The 24,559-nt window shown below is 37.8% G+C and overlaps 1 protein-coding gene across 1 annotated transcript; it reads left to right on the top strand.

Moving 5' to 3' along the window:
- The first annotated feature begins 20,401 nt into the window (after positions 1 to 20,401).
- LOC131862033 (uncharacterized) lies at positions 20,402 to 24,285 on the top strand. The gene is made up of 4 exons (XM_059214976.1): positions 20,402 to 20,669; positions 20,932 to 22,034; positions 22,480 to 22,879; positions 23,144 to 24,285. Exons 1-4 carry the CDS (start codon positions 20,402 to 20,404, stop codon positions 24,283 to 24,285), a joined length of 2,913 nt encoding a protein of 970 aa, XP_059070959.1.
- Positions 24,286 to 24,559: the final 274 nt, after the last annotated feature.

The following is a 24,559-nucleotide window of genomic DNA, read 5'->3' on the forward strand; positions in this document are numbered from 1 at the left end:
CAATTTGATAAGTAATAACAATCTCCCCTTTTGACATTAGTTGAGATGTTTGACAAAACTACTTTCAAAGTCATTACTCAAAAATTTGTATACTTTACAAAATTTGACTAAACATATAGTATATACATTAGTCAATGAAATAGTATAATCAAATATACTCCCCTTATCAATATGCTATTCAAAACTTTGATTATGTGTGCTCGGAGATCAATACTTTGTAATCACTGTTCTTTCCTCTGTTCACTGCTCCGTTCACTGCTCTTGGATACTCTGCTTATTCTGCTCATTCTGCTCGGTATACTCCCCCTGTATATTGTACTCCAGTTGTTTGATACTTTGAATACTATACACTCCCCCTGTGTACTTTGATGCTATATATACTCTGATGATATATACTATACACTCCCCCTTTTTGACAAACATCAAAATTTAGTTACCATTTGGAGGTGGCAACTGATCAAAAATGGATTTGTACTTTGTCTTGGCTTCGGTGAGAGCAACAGAAAGTGCATCCTTTACACTGTCCATTAAAGAATTTTGTGCATTAATATCAGCCAATAATGAAATTAAGCCATCTAAAGTGCTTCCCTCTTGTGTAGTAGATAGGTAAGTGGCTCGGTTTAGCTGTTCTTGAACGGATGAAAGATGAGGAAGGAATAATGTTTGAAGTGTCATTATGTCCATCCTGATCTTGTGTTCTTCATTCCTCAGTTCCAATTGTTGAGCCATGAGTTGTTGTAGCTTAGTATAAAAATTCTAAACTAAATTGGGCTCGGGGGTCAACTTATTTGAGAGATCGGTGATCTCTTTCTCAATTGCTTCTATTTTATTCTTAATGTCCTTAAGGAATAAAGAAAGTGTGCAGAGTTTCTGAAATAATGAAAGAATGTGCTTGATTTGAGGGGACAACTCAGCAATAAATTTGACAAGTTTTACCTTGCCAACAGCAATGGATTTCTGTACTTCTTCTATCATGTTAGCAGTTAGCTCCTTGTCTTTTAGTTTGCTCAAGTATTCGGATGCATCTACTCCAAATGTCTCAATCTGATTTAGGAGTTCATCCAATTGAATATGGATGGCTGCATCGGTTGATACTGTAGCTGAAGGTAGCATATCTGATAGTAAGGTCTTTACCTTCTGAAGTATTTTATTCTTCTTTTGTATGGCTAGTTGCTTCTCCTATTCGGCCTTTTCTTTGCACAGTTCACTAAATTTAGTGAGTGCTTGCCCTTTCAATTTGGAGATGTCTACATTGGGCAACACTATCGGTTTTCATAAATCAATTTTGAACTATGCTTTTTCAACTTCTTTTCTTTACCTTTCACCGGGTGAACCACTACAATAGCTTGAGAGGCTTGAGGACCCTCGGTAGGTTGCTTGGTAGAGACAACACTTTGGTCAGTTTCTTTAGCCTCGGTAGTGTCCTTTGGTGTCTCGGTGCTTGGTGTCTCAGCTATAACATTTTCCATGCTAGAAGGTGCTTGAGAGGTTTGTTCTTGTGAAGTACCTTCTACTGTAGACTTTTGACCTTCGGTGCCTTCACCTGTATCCTGAGGAGCTTCGGTTGTAATAGGTTGATTGATCGGTGGGTAAGGCTGAACTTGTTCCAAAACAGATTCACTGGAGACAAGTTTTGCATAAGCATTGCCTTCTATCATTTCTTGTTCAGGTGCCTCTGCATCCATGATATCTTCATCTATTTGAATGGTGTCAGTAGGGTCTTGATTGGTGACAATAGGCTCTTGGTCGATGACATAGACTATTTCCACTGTAGATTGTTCACCAGCATTCTTTCTTTGAAAGATTTCCTTCCATTACTCTTTTGTTTCCTTCTCCACTTCTATATACAGGCCATTCATCAATTTCAAGGCCTTTTGTTTTACTGTAAATTGTGTTTGGTTGTTTGTCAGATGTTCTTTTATTTCATCAACCGACATATCAGGAAAGAGATGCACTAGACTTCTTTCTCTGATTTGTTTCTCCGAGTCTAGGGCATATTGCCATTTGGTTTCAATATGTGCATATAATTCCTTAGGAATAGAATTACATACTTCTAATGGGACCACTCGGAATTTAAGAAGTGTGCAAATGATAGCTTCTTCAATTTTCCTCTTTTCATCAGCAGATCTGGATTCATATTTGATAAATCTGAATCCACCAAATCCACCATATTCCTTTAGATTATTACAAAAAAATTCTACACTATGTGCATCTACCTTCTTGCTTTTCACAATCTGAAATTTATTTGCATCTTTAGATTCAGTATCACTCGACTCTTTTGGCAAAATGAGTCTCCGAGTAGATTTCTTGTAAGTTCTAGTTACCTTAGGAACGGCAACAGTCTTTTGTTTCTTACTCGGTGATGCAGTAGATGCCCTTGTGTTAGGTCTCTTTGTTGGAGGGGTCGGTAGGGCCATTGAAGTGTCATGTTTCTTTCTCTTCAACACTTTTCCCTTAGGCAATTTGGTGCTAAGTGTTATGGCTGCTTCTTGGGCATCTGTCTCCTCTTCGGTGATGGCTAGAACTCCTTTGACAGGTGTGGAGGAAGACTCTTCTTCGAATTTTTTCAGTTAATGCCTTAATCATCTTTGTAGCTTTTCTTGTAGCCTTAGGTACTACAATGCTCATTTTTACTTTTTCCTTCACCTCTTCATAGGTTCCATACCTCAGCTCGGTAGTATGCCTTGGTAGTGTTAGAAATGCATCGATTTGTTGTTGTGTGATATCAAAATCAATCTCATAACCCATAGGTGACAAAGATTGAGTCCTCGATTCCACAGCATTCACATAACAATAATCGGTGTCGACCTCAAAACATATTTCATCTTTGTATTTTTCTACCAGCTGTGGTGGAATCCGGTACCTGTTATGCATTTTTTCTTGGAACTTGCTGAAGTAATCATCCATTATATTATTAAAGTTATCACCTAACTTCTTGATGAATTCATTGATCTGATGGGTGATTGGTCAGTGTAGTTCCCAAACAATTTTACCGACTGTTGGAAAAAACTTCTCAAAGTAGAAAAACATACATAAAAGTAGTGATCCAAATTTTAGAGTATTTGCCGAGTTGTTCTTCTTCAGCTTCCTGATTGTATTCAGATTTTCAAACAAGTTCTTCAACAATACTTCACACAAGTCAATTTTCATGCCTTTCTTAACAATTTTGTATGCTAAGTCCACTGCTGCACAAGGTACACTGTTTTCCCTTGCCAATTGGAAGAAACAGTAACCAATTACTCTAATGGCAAATTTGAGTTCAGGATCAGTGACATTGTTCAACTTCAGACCTCTGCAATCAGATTCTACTCCAGTCAAACTGATCAATTCCTTCTGTGATATCATTTTCTGTGCTCGGGCATGATCATAGATAGGATAACCGGTGATCAGATGAATGATTTCTTTAGTGATCTTAAATGGTTGCTCTTGTAGCCACATGAAATCATCATGCACTCAGCTTAGTACAAACTTGACCCACTGGGGTTTGAACACACGGGGATAGGTTAGGGCTTCAGTCAATCCCTTGATTTTGATATGCTCATACTTGCTATCCATTTTACCATCTATGCACAATTCATCATATGCATCTTTGATCTCAACATGACCGAGTTCTTCAACACGGCATTTGGTGAAGAATCTCACATCCTCGACTAACAAGACTCGATCCGGGATGAGTGAAAATGTAGTTTTGTCATCCAGTTCAGATGCAATTTTGGGAGTCAAAGAGTATTTTAGTGAGGGCTTCTCTACATTCTTGACAACAATGGGGTCTTGGATCTTAGGTGCCATTTTGATTTTAGATAAAAATTGACATAGGAACCTTAGGGTTTGAGAACTTCACAAATGGCAGATGCTTCACACTCAGCAGATAATAACAACTTAATGAGTTTGGTAAACCAGCTTAGCAATGTGATGAGATTCGATGCAAATACCTTAGATTTCTCTTTGAAGATGGTTTGATCACCTTGATTCGCTCTGCTCTACTTCTCAAAAACTTGGTGAATGAAAATGACCATGAAAATACCTTTAAGTACTCAAAAATACCTTATCGGGCTCCGTGCAAGTTAGGTCAAGGACATTAAATGCACTCGGTTCACTTAACTTTCTTTCCCTTTTTTTTTGCACTTTAACCGAGTAAGCAAATTTCCTTCATATACCGACTTGACAGGCTTCCTGAATTCACCGACTTGACAGATTTCCTGTAAAGTGCTCCAAAAGACTTTGATAGAATTTCAAACTTACTACTACATCTTACTATGCAGATTTTGAATTCAGTACATACTAAAATAGGAACTGTTTAAGATATAACCTTGTGAGAATGCAGTCCCTTCATACCTTTACTGATTAATTTGGAGTGGGAGCACCTAACTCGATAGGTAAGGTGCTTTCTTTATTTGACACAATTTCCTTCTTTCTCCAAATCATCTTTAATTTCTCTTTTATTTCCTCAGTGTTTTCTCTAGGTTGATCTCTGCAATCTCCAGCCAAGTGTCCAACTTTGTGACAATGAAAACATGCCATACCAGGATTTCTCCATGATCTTCGGTTATTCATTCCAAACCTTATAAAGAAGTTGGCACTTATATGTCCATATCTTCCACAACATTCACACCATATCCTTATATTGTAATCCCATGGTACTGCAGAATATTGTTGGTAAGAATCTGTGTGAGTTCGGTAGCCTCTAGTATTTGCTCGGTGTATAGACCACATGTGGTTCTTTTGCTTAAACCAACACTTCTCGGTACTATGTCCATATCTATTGCAATTTTTACAAAACCCTTTGAATTTTGCCTTCTGATAATTATTAACAGACTTTGTCCTACATTGATTAGATGTGTGACCATATTTATTGCAATTGTAACAATAACCATTGGTCTTAGTGGCATTTGGTTGCTTACCTTTTCTGGTTTGACACATGTTGGCAGTATGACCTTGATTTCCACAGTAGTAGCAAATAGGCTTCTTCCTTTTGATGTTATTCCTTTTTCCAGCTTGTTTTGATGATTCTCCTTTCTCGGTAGTGCAGATTCCCTTCTCGGTAGAGTGTTTTCCTTTGTAACCGAGTCCTCCTTCTTTGTAGGGTCATCTTGTGTTCAGTTGCTCATCCAACATCTTTGATGCTTCATAACTCTTCTTCAGTGTTTCCTTGGATTTCTTCTATGTTTCAAGTTCATTGCTCAACCTTGATACTTCAAGTTTCAATGCTTGATTCTCATCATCTTTCAGATTTACTTCATGATGTGCATAACCTAGTTGATCTGTCATATTTTTTTGAATCCCAGTCAACCTTATGATTTCATCATCCTTATCAGATACTAGAGCTTCAAGTTGTTGTTTCTCTCTTTCTAGATCTCTTACTTTGTCCTCGGTTGTCCTCAATGCATCAAGATTTTCAGTCATCTGTGTACTGAAATGTTCATGTTCTCTTTTCATTGCTTTTAGTTGATCAGCCAGTGCTTTGTTCTTTTCTTTCAATTGTCCAATCATTTCTTCAGTCTCTTCAGACATATTGTTCTCAGATGATGTCTCAATTTGTTCCACTAACTCTTGAGAGTCATGCAAATCATCAGATAATCTTCTTCTCACTTTCAGAGATTTTTGCATTTGCCTTTGCATGTCTACAATCACTTGATTAGCATGATCCAATTCTTCTTGCAGATACACAATCCTCCGAGATTGTTTGTAGCCTTCCATTGATAAGATCTTTCTCTTTAGGCAGTTAAACCCTTTTCCAAGATTCAAGATCTGATACCAATTGTTAGGCCCAATATGGAAAGCTAATGTACTAAGAGGGGAGGGGTGAATCAGTACTTCAAATCCTTTTATCAAAAATATCTTTATTGTTATACATAAACCAAAAACTGTTGTAACATAACATAAAGCTAAAACAAATGAGTAACAATCATACATGATTCACTCCATAACACATATATTTTGGTTACACAGAAACTCTTGGTTAGAGAAAAAAACTGTGGTGGGGATGGCACCCACAACTTCACTACTGCAATAATAAAGAGTGCTCGGTTAGAGCTACATTTAGCTATTTCTAATAGCTTACCCTGTTAGGAGTAACAAGATCTGTTAGATCTACCTTGCTAAAGGATTTTACAACACTATATAAATGTTGCACCTGGTTAGAGGATTTACAATTTATAGACTTGATTAGAGTCTTTTACCATGTTAAAGGTTTCTCTTACAACTTCAAAATATTACAATAAGACTTTACAAATATCTGCAACTTTACATCTGAAATGTTGTAGCAGATTCTATGTGCTCAAAATAAAATTACCTTGCCTATAGCATACCTCGGTAACTCATAAATTAACTCAGTAAATCCTTCTATTTACTCTGTTCTTTGACTGTTCTCTGATAACCTTCTCGATGACCTCTATGTCTCTGTAACAGTCATAATACTCTGTGATTTCTCATGTATCACATAAGTCTTGCTTTATACACAGATGCACACACATTTCTCTCATTCACATATGTCTTTAACCCTAAATTCATGTTGTATAAATAGATTTCTTATGTCGGTGATCTGATTCATTGCTTCGATCTTACAAACATGATTTCTCAAATAAATAACCATGCAAAATATTTCATTGGTTAGATGACCTCAAAATTATACAAAATCTATATGTGCAATTTCCAATGCAATAACAGTTCTATGTGCCTCGATCTTGTAACACGTTTTCATATGTGTGTCCAAGTTCAATGAATCTGGTAACACGTTTCACTCGGTGTATATCAACTCGGTGTATTATCTTTACTGCTCGGTAGACATGAAATAACACTCGGTAGACAGCTCGGTGTATACTGGGCTTTGTGACTGTTTTCCTTCTGTAACCGACTAGACTGTTCATACCGACTTCTCTGTGTGTACCGACTGCATGATTCAGTAATGCTAATGGACTAGAATATATAGAATGACTTTGGATATAAAACTAATGGCAATTTGATAAGTAGTAACAAATTACAGCAGCGCTGAAGTAGAATTTTAGATTTTTCACTAGTCATATGATCAACTAGGTATCTAGAATAAATTAGAGATTTATTGTGTTTGAGGTATAGCAATTGATAGATTGTAGGTTAACAAGTCTCAAATAGTGAAACGACTACCCAACCATAAGTAAAGCGTCGTCACAGGGTAATGTTGAGAATGAATGACTTTAGAACCTCAAAGACTTCATGTCCGAATATCTAAGAAAGGTGATGACCCTCGTTTTCTTTAGATGCCAATGAATGATAAACTCGAACAGTTGCCTTGTTTTATTTGATGCTTCTATAAAAGAATGCAGAATTTTAAGAATGCAATGTGTCTAAAAAGGAAACTACATATTATGCAGTGTTTTAAATGATATGATATGCAATGCGGAAAGCAAAACCTAAACTATACAACCCTTAGGTATAAAATCGCTTAAGGTGCATGTTGTTCATAGGGTTAGAGATTGGATCTCCCTCCATGGTAGCCAAATGATAGGCACCATTGCCTTCGACCCTTGTTATAATGAAAGGACCTAGCCAATTATGTTCGAATTTCCCTGGCCTTTCTCATTATGCTAAGTTCCTTTTATTCTCTTTAAGTACTAGATCTCCCACTTGAAAGGTTCGTGGGCGGACCCTTTTATTGTAACTTCATCTCAATCTATTTTGATATCCTTGTAAATGATTGAATGTTGTTTGTCATTTTTCATCAATGGTCTCTAGCTCTTGCAACCTTGCTACCCTATAGTCTTCTTCTAATATAATGTTTTGTAAGGATACTCTTAGAGACGGTATTTCTACTTCAATGGGGAGCATCGCTTTTGTACCATAGACCAAGGAATATGGTGTTACTCTTGTAGGTGTGCATACTCCTATTCTGTAGGCCCAAAGAGCGGGATTCAACTGGAGATGTCAGTCACATCCTGTGTTAGTAACTACTTTCTTAAGAATTTTCAATATTGTTTTATTTGTAGCCTCTGCTTGCCCATTACTTTGTGGATAATATGGCGTGGCAAATCTCTGTTGTATGTGGAATTTGTCACACAACTCTTTCACTTCCTGGTTTTTAAATGGACACCCGTTATCTATAATAAAGCACATTGGAATTCTGTATCTACATATAATGTAGTTGAGCATGAGTTTTGCTATCTGCTTTCCAGTGGTGTATGTTAAAGGAATCGCCTCAACCCATTTTGTAAAGTATTCAGTGGTTGTCAAGATAAACTTGTGCCCGTTGGACAAAGTACGGTTGATTTTACCTACTAGATCTAATCCCCATTGTGAAAATGGCCATGGTGATGTGATGGGTTGAAGATCTTGTGTTGGTGCATGAATAAGGTCTCCATGCATTTGGCATTGTTTACACTTTTGTACATACTTGTAAGCATCTTTTTCCATGGTTGGCCAGTAATACCCTGTTCTCAACAGTTTCTTTGATAATGGCGGACCGCTTTGGTGAGCCCCATAGATTCCATCATGGACTTATTTGAAAGCAAGGTGTGCTTCATTCTCATCCAGACATCGAAGAAGAGTACCATCGAAACCCTTTCTATACAGAGTATCAGCTATAATGGCATATCTAGATGCCTAACGAATAAAGGTCTTCTTTTGATTTATGGACAGATCTGGTGACATGTATTGGGTATGCAAATAAGTATATATTTCATTGTACCAAGGTGATTCTGGACCCACAATTGCACATACATAGTCTGATAAGGGAGTCTCATATGCAGGTAGCATTAACTGTTCTATGATAAACTCAAACTGAGTTTCATTAGCAGGCATATTCAGAAGAGATCCTATGGTCGCCATTGCATCTGTTGCCTTGTTTTGTATTTTGGGGATTTGTTCGAAGGTAATTTTGCTAAAATGCTCCTTGTAATCTTTGACCAACTTTTTATAAGGCATGAGTTTGTCATCCTTCGTATTGTAATCATCATTGACCTAGTTTACAATTAACTGTGAATCACCATAGACTTGTAACTCTTGTATTTTCCATTGCATCACTGTACGAAGCCCTATGAGGAGAGCTTCATATTCTGCCATATTGTTGGTGCATGGGAAATTGATCCTAAATGACTTGGGTATAACATCCCCTTGAGGAGTAATGAAGAGAATACCTGCTCTAGATCCGTCATTTGTATATGACCCATCAAAGTATAACTTCCACATTACTGAGGCAGTTAGTGTAAACACGGATTTGTCTAGAAAGTCTATCAGCAATGGGTGACTGTCTTGTATAGGAGCATCTGCTAATTGATCTGCTATGACTTGTCCTTTGATAGCTTTTCTATCTATGTATTCTATATCAAACTCGCTCAAGAACATAACCCACTTAGCCAATCGCTCGGTCAATGTTGCTATGCTCAATAGGTATTTGAGTAGGTCAAACCGTGCAATGAGTTGTGCCTTATCACTCAACATGTAGTGTCTGAGCTTTTGGGATGCAGAGATTACTACTAAGCATGCTCTCTCTATGGGGGTATAATTAAGCTCATAGCCGATCAGAGTCCTACTTATATAATAAATGGCTCTTTCTTTTCCATTTTTGTCATGTTGTGCCAATAGAGCTCCCAGAGCTGAGTTTGTTGCTGATATGTATAACAATAGAGGTTGTCCCGCAGTAGGAGATATTAACACTGGTGTGTTCAAAAGATAATCTTTTAGAGCTTGGAAAGCTTCCTGGCATTGTTTTGTCCATTTAAAAGTAACTCCTTTCCTGAGTAAATGTTGGAATGGGTGACACTTATTTGCTAACTGTGCTATGAATCTCCTTATGGATTGCAATCTTCCTTGCAACCCTCTAAGTTGTTTAAGTATTGATGGAGGTTGCATATCAATGATTGCCTTGACCTTGGCAGGGTCTATTTCAATTCCTCTGTTTGATACTATAAACCCTAATAGTTTACCTATTGTTACGCCAAACACACATTTCTTTGGATTTAATCTGACATTATACTATTCCAACCGATCAAATATCTGTGTAAGAACTGCAAGGTGACTTTCTCTGGTTTGTGATTTAGCCAATATGTCATCCATGTAATCTTCCATTATGTTATGGATCATGTCATGAAATAATGTTGTCATGGCTCTTTGGTATGTTGCCCCAGCATTTTTAAGACCAAATGGCATCACATTCCAGTAGTAAGTTCCACATGGGCATGTAAAGGTCATTTTATGTTGATCTTCTGGTGCAATTTTAATCTAGTTGTATCCTGAAAAACCATCCATTAAGGATAGCATTTCATTTCCAACTGCGAGGTCAACTATCATGTCAATATTAGGTAGTGGGAAGTCATCCTTAGGGCAAGCTTTATTTAGATCTCAAAAATCCATACAGATTATGATGCCTCACGTGGGCTTAGTCACAAGTACCAGGTTGAATATCCATTCTGCGTAGTCAATAGGTCTAATAAAACCTACATCCAGCAACTTTTGTAATTCTATTTTAACTAGCAATGCAATACTTGGATGCATCTTTCTTAATTTTTGCTTGTAAGGTTTAACTCCTAGTATCAATGGTAAGTGATGCAACACTAATTCAGAATCTAAGCCTGGCATGTCTTAATAGGACCAAGCAAATTTGATAGGTCGTTGTTTGAAAAAATGAATGAATCTGTCTTATTCTTCTTTGCTCAGTGATTTTGCCAGATGGATGTTATGTACAACTTCCGCTTCTGCTATTTTTACTTCTTTTGTTTCCTCTGTAAGTAATGCTGAACTTTCTCTTTCCATAGGAAGATTTCCCAAGTCATTAGGGGTAGTTTGATCCTTATCTTCTATTTGAGAATTACTTTCTTCTCCGAAGTATGCTGTTCTATTTAGGTCTATAGCAAACCCTGCTTAATGATCACCTTGTGGAAATCCCTTTCTGACTCCTAAAAATTCTGAAATCACTTCGTCATTTTCAAACCAATCCAACGTTGGTTTTCCTTATTTCCCCCAATCAATCAAGTGTGAATGTACTAGGGGTAAATCATTACTCCCTTCTTTAGTAGACTTGGATAACATGAAGACTTGATTGTTTGACTGGCTTTGTGTATCTTCATCTTCTATAAGCCTTATTTGATTCCTTAATATTACACTTTCTGGTGGGCTAGAATCATGGAGTGATAAGAATTCATAGTCATGAGAATTTGTCTCACTGTCAATATATGTTTCATCATATGGGCTATCATCACTTATTTCTTCTTGTTCCTTTCCTTGATTCCTTTGTAGATTGACTGGTCTTCTTTGTGCATTAGTGACCCTTCTTAAGCTAGGTATAAGCCTTTGCAATCTTTCTTCATCTGTTTTGTTTTGTTGAGCCTAAGTTGCTTCTCGTGGTAAAAGTAGTGACAATAACCATGGGTGGGAATCAGGTGGTGGGGGTAATCCTACATCTATTGCCACATTAGCTTGTACTATTGTGTCAATAACTGCATCATTTTGTAACTCCGTGGTGGGTTCTTGCAAGAGTTGTCTCATGTCTTCCCCATCTGATTCTGCGCTTGGTGATGTAGGTACCTGATTGCTTGTTTGAGTTGAAGATGGAAGATCCTGTGTGGACCAATTCCTTTGTGATATGTAATCTGATGGTTTGCTTGGTCGATTTAGTATATCAAGGGTACATTGTCTGGATTGTGTGATATGTTATACATGCTTGTATCCCAATCCTTGATTTCCTGGATTATCATTAGGAACAACAGGTTCTAGTCTTCCTTGCTTTTGTAAACCTAGGCCGGTGGTACCATCATATCCATGTCTTTGGAGTATTTTGAATCCATTGCCGTACTGATTTGTATGTATTCTGGGTGTTGTCATATGATCTTCTTCTCTATATATCCAATGGTTAACATCTTCATTCAAGGATTCTTCCTCTAAGTCTCCCCATCTAATGAAAGAGCATGAGTCTGAGTATCTGACAATTTCTTTTCCTTTGTCTTTCTTTTGTATTGTAGTGTGAGGTTTCCCAAAGGACTTAGGAGAAAGAGATAACAATTTCCCATTTAAAGTATTTGCAATAGAGTACTCTCCACAACCCATATCCTTTATTTGTAAGGAGGATGTCGTAGGCATATCTTGTTGTATTTCTGTGATTTTCAATGTTTCCAACTATGTAGTGAGAGGTGCAGCTTGATTGATAGGTACCTGATTATCGACATTGTCTTTTAGATAATTACAATGTTGAAACAGATTTGGATTGCCCTTTATGGTGATTTCAATACCATTGTATGGGAATTTGACACACTAATGAAATGTAGATGGTATTGCTTGCATAGTGTGGATCCATGGACGGCCCAATAACATGTTATATCCCAGCTCTCTATCCAAGACTTGAAAAGCTACCTCTGTCGTTATTGGTCTTACTTGTACAAGTAATGTTACAATGCCTTTGGATGGACGTTCTTCATCATTGTAAGCCTTGATGTTTATCCTTTTGGAAGAATCAATGTGAAGTTCAGAATATCCCAGTGCTTTGACCAGTTTTAAGGTACAAATGTTCAGACCGGCTCCCCCATCTATAAGTACTCTTCTGATTCTTTTCTTGTGAATGTAAGCTTCTATATGTAGTGGGTCATTATGAAGCAATTTATCACTAGGAATATCTTGTTCTATAAATTTAATATGTGTACCTTGTGTCAGATTTCCTACCATAGACTGGAAGGCACATTCATCTATATCTTTGTCCACTACTGAATCTTGAAGTGCTTTGTCCAGTATAGCTCTATGATTGGGTGAAATACATAGTACTTCGACTAAGGATATCTATGCCAGAGTTTTCTTAAGTTGCTCAACTACATTGTAAGTCCCTACTGCTGGTGGTTGATTTTGTGGTATCCCTTGCAAGGTTACCTTTGACCTGCAAGTAACCACTGCACAGTCTCTGTCTCTGGGAGTAATTGTGATTGTAGCAATTGTATCATTTGTATCATAGGCTGTCTTATCTAGATTTATATTAAATCCTTCTTCATAGTCCCAATATGTATGTTTGACATTCATAATATGTTCAATGAGTTCATCCTCAAACCAATCTGAGTGAGATGGTTGATCCTGCCCCCAGTCTTGGAGACAAAGATTTGTATCCTCATCGTACTTTGGTCCTTCAGATATCATGCAAATTTGGTTGTTATCTTTATGAGTGTCTTGATATTGGTCCTCCTGATCAGGTGTTTCTTGTGAATCATCATTTTTTATCTCTCCTAAGCTAATGGCATGAATAGTGTAGTCGCATGAGACTTTCGTGTAATTAGTCATGTTGTCTTGGGTACCTAATGTGGTAGCTTTTCCCTTGTCATGCTTAACAAACGGATCTTTAAAAATTGTATGATTTGTGTTTGTTGAGGTCTTATCCGTATCAATTGTGATATCCCCTTGGTCTATCATATCTTGGACCAAGTTTTTCAACTTGTAGCAACTTGCCATTTTGTGACCTTTAGTCCTATGATAATCACAGAAATCATTGTCATTCCACCATGTGGGTTTGAAAGGACCTGGTTCATATACTCTTACTTTAGGTAGAGTGATCATGTTTGTCTGTATTAACTTTTTGAGCACTGACTCAATAGGTTCTCCTAAAGGTGTGTAATTTCTTCGGGTATCTTGTGTTTGTATTTTGCGTAGCATTTACATTGGTTGAGGTTGTGTTATTCTCGGTATGTGGATTTGTTGACTGACTCGTTCCAAGTGATAAAACGAGTTGAGTTATGTTTATTGTTATGGCATCTACAATACCATCATTGGTCACATTTTTGTTTTTTGACCAAAACTTAGATTTGTCATTGTTGTTTGTATTGCCATACTTAATAAGACCTTGTTCTACCAAGCCCTTCTCACATTTGAGAGCCTTTTCTGTGATTTGTTTGAATGTGGTAAGACACTGCATTTGTATGGGATATTTTATCTTAGGAATCAAATTTTCTATAAACATATCCACTTGCTCTGTTTCTGGGATAACTGTCTTGCATCTCCTGTAGAGAGCCCTCCATCATTGTATGAAGGATGCAAATGTTTCATTCTCGTATTGCTTAGCGACACATAAATCCATCAAAGTAACCGGGGTGTCAATGTTGTGCGAGAAGTTTGCACTAAATTGTTCTGCTAATTCTCCCCATGACGTGATGGTTGGTGGTAGATGTGAAAACCACTCTAAAGCCGGACCTCCCAGACTTTTAGGGAATAGTCTCATTAGGTAAGTATCTTTCGAGGCAACTTCTATACATGTCGTAAAAAGTTCTCTGATATAATCTCTAGGATCACCCTTCCCTCGATATCTATCAAATTTGGGCATTTCAAAATGTTGTGGGAAGGGTGGCACATATAATCTGTGATCAAATGGATAAGGACGTAAGTCCTGCATTGTGTATCTCTTTTTATCGTTACCAGTTTGCACGGTCATCATCTGTTGTTGCAAACTCTGTACTTGTTGTGTCAGAATATCTATTGATGTCAAAGGTATACCTTGTGTGTGTGTATGTCCCACAAAAGGATTCGTAGTTGCATAACTAGGAGGTTGTTGAAATGTACCAAGATTATAACCTTGTGTGTTGTGTGTTCCCGTAGGTACTGAAAAATAGGCGACATGTGAACCCATGTTTGGTTGACTTGTACCTGTTGTATTGGTGATACCTAGATTTGGATTTTGATAACCATGTGTGGATCCATAGAATAGGAAACTAGAGGTTGGTTTACACTTGTTGCTTGCATTTGAATAGGTGTTGAGATACTTGACATTATCGGTATGCTCTGTGATGGTATCCTAGCATTGATCACTGAAGATGACACGCTTGTTTGAAAGTTTGCACTTGTGTTGATATTTGTTGGAAGAGGTACATTTTGAGGAAGACTAGAGGTCGTTGCTTGTATTTGTGTCAAGGGTAGTGTTTGATTGTTATCTTGACCTAAATTTTTTCCTGGTGGTAAAATCTTTGTGACATCAAAATCCTCAGGTAATTTTGCCCCATTTTGTATTAACAACAAAAGATACTTGTCGCTATCACTATGTATAAGTGCATCTAGGATCATGAGGACATGTGGGTCTTGCTGTGCGGACTCAATTTCTTCCTTTGTCAGATGTTGTTGTAATTCATTTATGGTGGACATTGTCTGTGTACCTCAGTGTTGACCTATTGACATGTCCATGTTCCAAGTAGGGTTTATAGACTATGTGTTGTTCGGGTCCATTATTCCTTTTTCTTTCTAGGACCTTGTGACGGGCATCTAAAATTTCCTATATGATGATGGTTCTATGCTAAACGATGACCTAACACTAGACAGTAGATGTAAATATGAGGTATGCACTACTATACTAGACTCTCTATTGAGGATTTTGATGTGAGACCTTTTTAGCCTTTCTAGCTTTCTCTAATGCAAGTCTTTCCATTTGTTGATGAAGTTGTTCGGCTTCAATCTCTCTATCAATCTTACGGGAAATCCTAGACTCAATATCTATCTCGTATATAACTCCCATATACTGGGGTGCGCTTCTTCTTAAATCCTAAGCTAAGTTAGCTAGACCATCAATGATTTCTCATTGACCGCCGTTTGGAACTAGATTAGGTTGCTCGAAGGGGAGCAAGCCATCACCTGGGAGACCCATGAAGGCACATGCTATGGACCTATAACTGATAATGGACTTAGATGTATATGAGGTCTAGGTGAAGACGTATATGATAAATGGTGGACTATGCAACTAATATGGATGATAATGCAAAAGACTTAGGATGATAATGAGGACATAAGATAGGATTATGCAAAGGACTATGGATGATAATGAGGAAGTAAGTAGGACTATGAAAAAGACTAAGGATGATAATGAGGACGTAAGTGGGACTATGCAAAAGACTAAGGACAATAATGAGGATGTAACTGGGACAATGCAAAAGACTAAGGATGATAATGAGGACGTAAGTGGGACTATGCCTAAGGTCACAAGTATGTAAGGACGTTTTGAGAATCAGTTTCAAAATGGACTTTGTTTTTGGTAACCTCATGTGTAGGACAATGTTTTGTAGTTTTCCAAATCTCAGAACAATGGTTGGTAGGTATGTATAGCTGACTGACTCAAATTTCATACAATCTCAAAAAATTCGGAGATACGTGGGATAGGGCCTGAAATAGCCCAAAGGACTGACTCAATACTGGTCTATCACAATGATACATAAAAAAGCATGGAATACAATCTTAGGCTGGATAGTGGACACCATTCAGTGAGGCCCTTACAATAAAATACCGAAACAAAATGAACAGATAGAGAATCTGGCAGCACTGGCTCCACTCCACGGCACACACTTCTCGGGCATGCCAATCTCTCTTACCCCGAAGATCCGAAGATATTTTAGCCAAGGGATTCCTGTATCATAGTGTAAGGTACAAGAAGGGTATCTATGGGGTACGATCCGCACTCCCGGAGGATTTTTGGCAACTAATTTGGTTCTTAGTATTAGGTTTCGAGGGATCCTGATCCAGCGATGGATTCTCATAGAAAGCCACTTAAGGCTTTAGTTGAGCTTATTGATGCAGGGAAGGCCCCCACATACGTCAAATTCACTCAACACTCTAGCCACTTGACCAGTATATTTATATAGCGGCTCGAAAAACCCGATCAAGAGTACGCTGGGAGAGATGATATCCCCAACGCATCCCAATTCAAAGTACCTCTGTGGGGTGATGAAAACCCCAGTCAAAGATACCCCTCACTACGTAGAATAAAAGAAAATTTGGATGTCGTTGTCACCTCCCTTCTTTCTCCCTTAGGCCCGATGGCGGGTAGAAAGTCAGTTAGTGCAACAGTAGGTCCACCCCAGACACAATGAAAAGTTCTTTTCCCTTAAGAAAATGAAAAATGATTTAATCTAATGCAGCCTGATTCACGTTCTTTTTATAGCCCAAATTTAGGTGTTAGATCTTTATGTGCATGTCAATTTTAAACACCAAATCCAAGAATGAAGGCATACATGTCAATTTTAACCATTTGTTTGATTTTTAAGCACCAAAAACCAAGTGTGAGATACACGCATGTCAATTTTAGCCCATGTTCATTTTAAGCACCAACAACGAAGTGTGAGATTATCCATGCATGTCAATTTTAATTTTTGTTGATTTTAAGCACTAAAAATTGAAGTGTGATATTATCCATGCATGTCCTTTTTAATTGTTGTTGATTTTAAGCACTAAAAATTGAAGTGTGAGATTTATCCATGCATGTCAATTTTAACTGTTGTGAGATGTGCATGCAAAATTACTAATCTAATCCTCTCTGTGAATCCGCCACAGGTTGTAAATAGAAGATTAGTAGCAAAATAAACCAACAAAAAACAGAAACTGAGAACTTGACAGAGGCGATTGTGTAATACTACCTGAGCGATTGCGTGATACTTACTGAGCGAATGTGTGAATCTGAGACAGCGAATGCGTGACTTTATCTGCTCAATTGCATAACAATAACAAATCGATTGCGTGACAGAATACAGACAACAACAAAAATTAGAAAAAAACAAGAAAACTAAACCCGATCAGGAACCTGCGAAACCAATTGTGAAGCCCTAGCCAAATCCCTCATCATCCATTTAATATTGATTAGATCATATTTAACTATATAAGAAAGGACTAGGCTATTATATCTATCTAAGGCCAGTTGCTCTTTTGAATCCTATATCAATTTTTCTGCTTGGAGAAATTTTTGATATCGTTTAGCTTCTCTCCTTTGTTGTTTCGTCCTTCTCACACCTGAAATTTTGAACTGAACTTTTCTTGCCATAAACTTTGTTAATCAAATCCTGAAATAAAAAAGTAATTTTGATCCCTGATAAACCAAATTTAAGATAGAATTATACAGAATTAATAGCAGACAAAAGAAAAATAAAACAGCAATTAACCCTCCGGATGCGTGACCCAAAAAGGGCAATTGCGTAATCCGGACAGGGCGATTGCGTGACCCTGTCTGGATGAATGCGTGACCCCGAAGGGTCGAATGCATGATTCTATCTATGTGATTGCATAACGATGTAAGCTCGATTGCGTGATGGAAAATATTTTCTCGAAATTTGTGCAACCTGCAAAAAAATAAAAAAATCCGCATAATCTGCAAAAATCACACAGAACACAAAAAAAGGTTAAATTGTTGTTAGTTCACGTCGGGTTCACCAAAATGTGCTATGCTCAAAGATACCATTGCTAAATAGGAAATAAGGACAATCACGAAATCCTTAACTATCTAAGCAATTCAAACATAAAACCAATGAAATAAATGCAATTAAGAAATAGGAATTAAAATCATTCAATAAAACTCCCTATCCCAAGATGGCATATCGCTTCCATTGCTCTTCTCCTCCTTGTGGTATGATGGCTCTCAGATATTGCGCTAGTAACCTGCAAGTGACACAAAGATTCGAAGTTCATGATTGTTGAAAATGGAGAGTGGATGCTCAATTTATAGAAAATTGGATGAGATTAATTGAAAGGTGGAACATAATGATCAAGAGGTGTGAACTCAGGTGAGCTCAAATGCAAGTTGATAGTTGAACTGCTGATTGTAGGAGTAAAACTCAATAGATTGAATAGATTAATTGAGTCAACTGATTGATGAAAGAGTTAACTGAAGGAAGAAAAAGAATGATTGGAGGAAATAAAGAGGATGACACAGAGAGCTTAATTTAGAAAAAGCTAACTGAAAGATGAAAATAGAAGTTGGAGAGATAAATGATTTAATAATTAATTGATTGAATTAATTAATTTAGCATGTGCTTGCATTTAGATTTAGATTATTAATTTAATCTTTGCATGAGATATTTATTCAAATAATTAAATTTTATTAATTCAACTTAACTTTGATTTTCAATTTGGTTTTTGAAATCATGCACATGTATTTGAATTTGGAAGAAATTAGAAGAATATGAAATTAGAATTTGGGGAACTAGAAGAATCAATTAGTTAATTAAATAATTTAAAGAAACTATTTAATATTTTAGAAATGGAATTTAATTAAATAATAAAGATTATTTAATTTAAAGGAATTAAATCACAATTAATTAAATAATAAATATTTAATTAATATTTAGAAGAGGGTTGAATGACTAGATGATTAAAAAAAATTACATTTTAAAATTATGTAAAAAAAGAGAAAAAATGGGAAGCGAAAAAAAGCAGGGATGGCCGAAAAATGGCATCCGAGCGGAAGATGGGCAGACGGGTTCGAGCACAGGCGAAGACGCAGAATTGAACAACACCATGGAAAACATCCAGATCATAGATGTAATGAAGGAAGTAGGGGAGGATATCAAGTTTCAAAAGGACTTAGCAATAATCGGCAGATTTATCGGCCCCAGAACCGAACGAAGAAAAATCACAAAATGGATTGCAAATTCGTGGCAAACCCCAAACATTACCAATTTTTTGCTGAAGGGTTTTTTCATAGTGGTGTTTGCGACCGAGGAAGAACACCAAAAAATATTGGACAAAGGTCTATGGATGATGGACACAAAACCGCTCTATATTCAAAAATGGTGTAGGAATTTCAACCCCCTCAACATGGAACCTTATGATAAGCCAATTTGGATTTGGTTAAACAATCTACTGATGGAATACTAGACAGAGGAAGCCCTAGAAAAAATAGGGAGATCGTTGGGCACCCTATTTGAAATCGATGCAGATATTGTAGAAGGAGACTCTTATCTATATGCCAGAATTAAATTAGCGGTAGTAAGACGCATTCCAAATAAAATCTGCTTGCGGATACATGATGTCGATTGGATACAATCTATCAAAATTGAGGAAGATAAATTCTTCTGTTTGAATTGCAGAAGGAGAAACCACAACACGATCAACTGCAGATTCTTAAAAAGAGAAAAAAAGATATGGAGAGTAAAACAAAAAACTGAAGTAGAATTACCAAAGGAACCACCATGCCAGGATTTAGCACAATCAAACGGGAATCAGTCATTGCCTCGAATCAGTGAAATTCAAACAGAGTAGATAGAGGTTGCGGCAAAGGAAGTTGAAAAAGAAGAAGATAAAGAAAACATACCCCTGATAGAATCAGGTTTGGAAGATGAATGGACCTCAAGTGATGAGGAGGATAAGGATACCTTGGGAATCATAGACATTAGGAATATTATCCAATCCTTAGTAAACCCTCCTTCAAAAGGCAATAAATGTAAGGGCAGAAAATCCAACAAGAAAAAAAGAGAAGAGGACGCAATCGAGCAAGGCCTTCTTAGCGTTTCGGAGTTTTTGAACAGGAAGAGTACCAAGGGAGCAGGATGCTCCCTTGGGAAGAAATGAGGATCATCACATGGAATGTCAGGGGCATCAACGCCCCTGACAAATGTCGGATGTTGAAACGACATCTAGCCAAAGTATCCTGTGAGATAGTAATACTTCAGGAGACAAAATGTAGTATTGAGGATGGCGAAAAGCTGATTAACTACTGTAAAGGATGGTCGGGCATCTTTCAATAGGCGGATGGAAGAGCCGGGGGTTTGGGCATTCTCTGGAAGCCCTCTTCGGTGGACATATCCAAGATGTCAGAAGGAAAACAATGGATATCTTGTCAGGTGCATTGCAGGTTGAGCCAGATGGAATTGGAGCTATGGAATATTTACGGCTCCAATCAATCCCGGGAAAAAACATTGCTATGGGTGGAGGTTGCTCAAGCTGCGGCGGTCAATGGGAACAAGAAATTAATAATTGGTGGAGATTTCAATGTAATTCTAGACCTATCCGAAAAGAGCGGGGGGACAAAGAAAATCACCAATGATATGTTGAACTTCAGAAACTTTGTGCAGAAATTAGAGGTTGTTGATTGTAAACCTTCTGTTGGTTGGTTCACCTAGAATAACAGACGTTAGGGATCAGCCAACATCGCAGAGCATCTGGATAGATTTTTTATTAGCACCGACTGGTCAGAGTTAAATACGGCAATAACGGTTAAAACACTTCCTTATGGAATCTTGGATCACTTTCCAGTACAGTTGGAGATAGGCGAGCAAACCCAAGGAGGAAGCGGTTACTTTAAATTCCAGATCATGTGGTGGCAGGACTCAACCATCCTAAATAATCTGGAAAAATGGTGGAACCAATGCAATCACATAAAAGGTACACCTAGTTTATGTTTCATTAAAAATCTGGCATATATTAAGAATCAACTCAAAACATGGAATAAAGAAAGCTTCAAAAACATCTTCTCTGAGAAAGAAAGAATTGAAAATGAACTGGAAGCATTGAATTCGAAAGTTATGACTGAAGGAATGGATCAAATTGATTTTAATCGAGAAAAAGATTTGACTAATAAGTTGTCAGAGATCTTAATCAGAGAAGAAATCTATTGGAAAGATAAGGCTAGGGAATTGTGGATCGGGGAGGGGGATATGAATACCAAATTCTTTCATGCCTCTGTAAAGACTAGAAGAGCTAAAAATCAAATTAACGAAATTCTCTTAGAAGATGGAAGTTGGCTCAAGGATAGAGACAGTATTGGATCGGCGGCGGAAGCTTATTTCAAGAAAATCTTGAATGCCGAAGAAGAAAAGGTGGATCTAAGCTTGGCCATGTTACTTGATGCGGTTCTAAAGTTGGTAAACAAAGAGGATAATCAAATGCTGATGCAGCCATTCTCAGAGGAAGAGATTAGGAGTGCAGTTTTGGGGCTTCATCCAGACAAAGCTCCAGGTCTAGATGGAATGCCAGCAATATTCTACCAAAAATGTTGGGGATTTGTGAAGAGCGATCTTATGAAGGTGGTGGAGCAAGTAAGGATCAAAGGAAAATTTGTTAGAGAAATCAACAATACGGTATTGGTGGCTATTCCTAAGAAACCCAACCCTTCCACTTTCGATGACCTTCGGCCAATTGCACTATGCAACACAATATATAAAATCATCACTAAGGCGTTAGCCAATAGGCTAAAGAAAGTGCTGCCAAACATAATCTCTCTTGAACAGAATGGATTCACTCCAGGGCGTGAAATTATAGATAGCATCATTCTTACAACTAAGACAATGCACTCTATTACCACTGTCAGACTTAAAGCAATGGTCATTAAACTTGACATATCAAAAGCTTACGATAAGGTAAGATGGAAATTTTTATTGGAAGTAATGCGAAAAATGGGATTTGTCCAGGATTGGATCAAAATAATAGAGGCATGTATCAAATCACCACGATATTCAATTGCAATCAATGACTCACTAAATGGTTTTTTCAAAAGCAAGAATGATCTAAGACAGGGGGATCCAATTTCCCCATTCTTGTTTGTGATAATGGCAGAGGCGCTCAGTCGATATATACACAAATTAAGAGAGATCAGGAGTTGGAAAGGGGTGTGCATACATAGAGATCTGGATTCCGATCACTCATTCACAATTCGCAGATGACACCATTCTATTTGGTGAAGCGTCTTTGGGTGAAGCAAGGGCCATCAAAGAAGCACTAGTGTTGTATGCGAACGCAGCAGGTCAGCAAATCAATGAAAAAAAATCAGAAATTTTTTTCTTTAATACCAACAAAGTTATGCAGACAAGAATCTCAAAACTATTTGGGTGGAAAATCGGGTTGCTACCGGCGAAATACCTTGGTGTACCTCTTTTCTCTGGAAACACCAAAGTTGAGGTGTGGAAAGAACTGATCATCAGATGCAGACAAAAGACAGAAGCCTGGAGGCACAAATGGTTGGCCCTTCCGGGAAGAATCCAGTTAATTAAATCAGTTTTAACTGCCATGCCCATATATGCCATGTCTGTCTTCAAGCTACCACTCAAAGTTGTTCAGGCTTTGGAAAGTTTTTTCAAGAAATTCCTTTGGGAAGGTGCAAAACAAATTAAGAAAATTCCTCTTATTAGCTGGGATATAGCATGCAGTCCAAAAGATGAGGGTGGAGCGGGCCTTAGAAGCCTGCAATTGCAGAATTGGGCTTTAGGTGTGAAATTGATCTGGAAAATTTATAGATTCCCGGAGAAGCTATGGTGCAAAATTATATGTAAGAAATATCTTGACAACAATGATCCCTCAAGAATCCTAATAGCCATAGGGGCCAATGGAGGCTCAGCGACTTGGAAGTTCTTAAAGGAGTGTAGTCACGTAATCACGGATCACCTTTCCTGGAAAATTGGAGACGGGAAAAAGGCCAGATTCTAGGAAGATTCCTGGGATGGCCACGAAAGCTTATGCAAACTTTTTGAAGGGCGGAATTGGATTGGAGAAGCAATAGGCAAATACGGGGAACATGTGGCTGACTATATAAGGGAGCATCCTCCTGGGAGTGGAAGGCACGAATGGATTAAGTTTCGGGTGAACGGTATGGAGGATGCAGATATCAATAGATTAACTGAAACACTTAAAAGTAGGAAGATTGTTATCAGAGACATGGAGGACAAAATCATTATGTGTGCGGCACAATCTAGACAATACTCGGTAAAGCTGGGATATCAGGTCCAAAGGTCGGTACGGGAAAAATGTGATTGGCCCACATCCCTATGTTGGGATAAGATGGTTGCACCAAGAGCAGGTGCCTTTTTATGGGCAGTCATGCACGAAAGAATACTTACTGGAGAACGTCTAAAGATGTACGGTATCTGTGGACCAAGTATATGTGTAATGTGTAAAAGTAATGAGGAGACAATCAACCACCTGCTGATGGAATGTCCTTTTGCAAGGCAATGTTGGAATTGGTTATGTCAAAGCTTGAGATGGGTTTCCACCCCTGCATCTACCCTGAAGAACTGGATTAAAAGTTGGCCTATACTGAATCAAAAATCGCTATGGGGGTCATTATGGCTAATCGCTCCTTCTATGCTCTTATGGCAAATATGGAAGGAACGTAATTGTAGAATATTTGAAGGGAAAGAAAATTCTTTGGAAAAGTTTCTCGAAAAGATTAAAACTAATATCAGTGAAGTGGCCAACCTTAAGTCTCATTGCAGGAGGATAGAGTATATATCGGATTGGGACAAGAAAAATCAGATGGAATGGGGAAATTTGCATCCTCTAAATATCAATGTAGTATCAAAACAGGCAAAATGGTCAAATGCAAAATGGGAGCCTCCCAAGGCAGGATGGATAAAGCTCAACTTCGATGGGGCTGCCAAAGGTAACCCAGGTGCCGCTGGATATGGTAGCATCATAAGGGATGAAAAGGGGACTATTTTGGGCAGTATATCAGGCAGCTTAGGAACAGCTTCCAATAATGAGGCAGAAGCAATGGCTCTGGTTAGAGGTCTTAAATACTGCTCAGAAAAAAATTACCAGTATGTGGAAGTAGAAGGAGACTCTCAAATCTTAGTCAATGCCATAAAAAATGGAGCTACTCCTAGCTGGAAGCTTTAGTGATATATAGAAGAGATAACCGATATCTTTAATAGTATCCAAAATCATAAAATTACCCATGTTTATCGAGAGGCCAATAAAGCCGCGGATTTTTTAGCAAATGTGGGAGTTACATTAGAAACAGGTATTGAGGAAGTCCTCACAGGCGGATGGTAGGCTAATCTTATGCAGATCGTAAAGGACGAATACGACACCCATATTCGCAAAACCAAAATGGGGGTTGGCTAGAGAGCTAAAACCCAAGCCTCTCCAAAGCTTTCTTGAGATTATAACT

The sequence above is a fragment of the Cryptomeria japonica genome, chromosome 2, assembly GCF_030272615.1.
Source record: "Cryptomeria japonica chromosome 2, Sugi_1.0, whole genome shotgun sequence".
Taxonomy (NCBI): domain Eukaryota; kingdom Viridiplantae; phylum Streptophyta; class Pinopsida; order Cupressales; family Cupressaceae; genus Cryptomeria; species Cryptomeria japonica.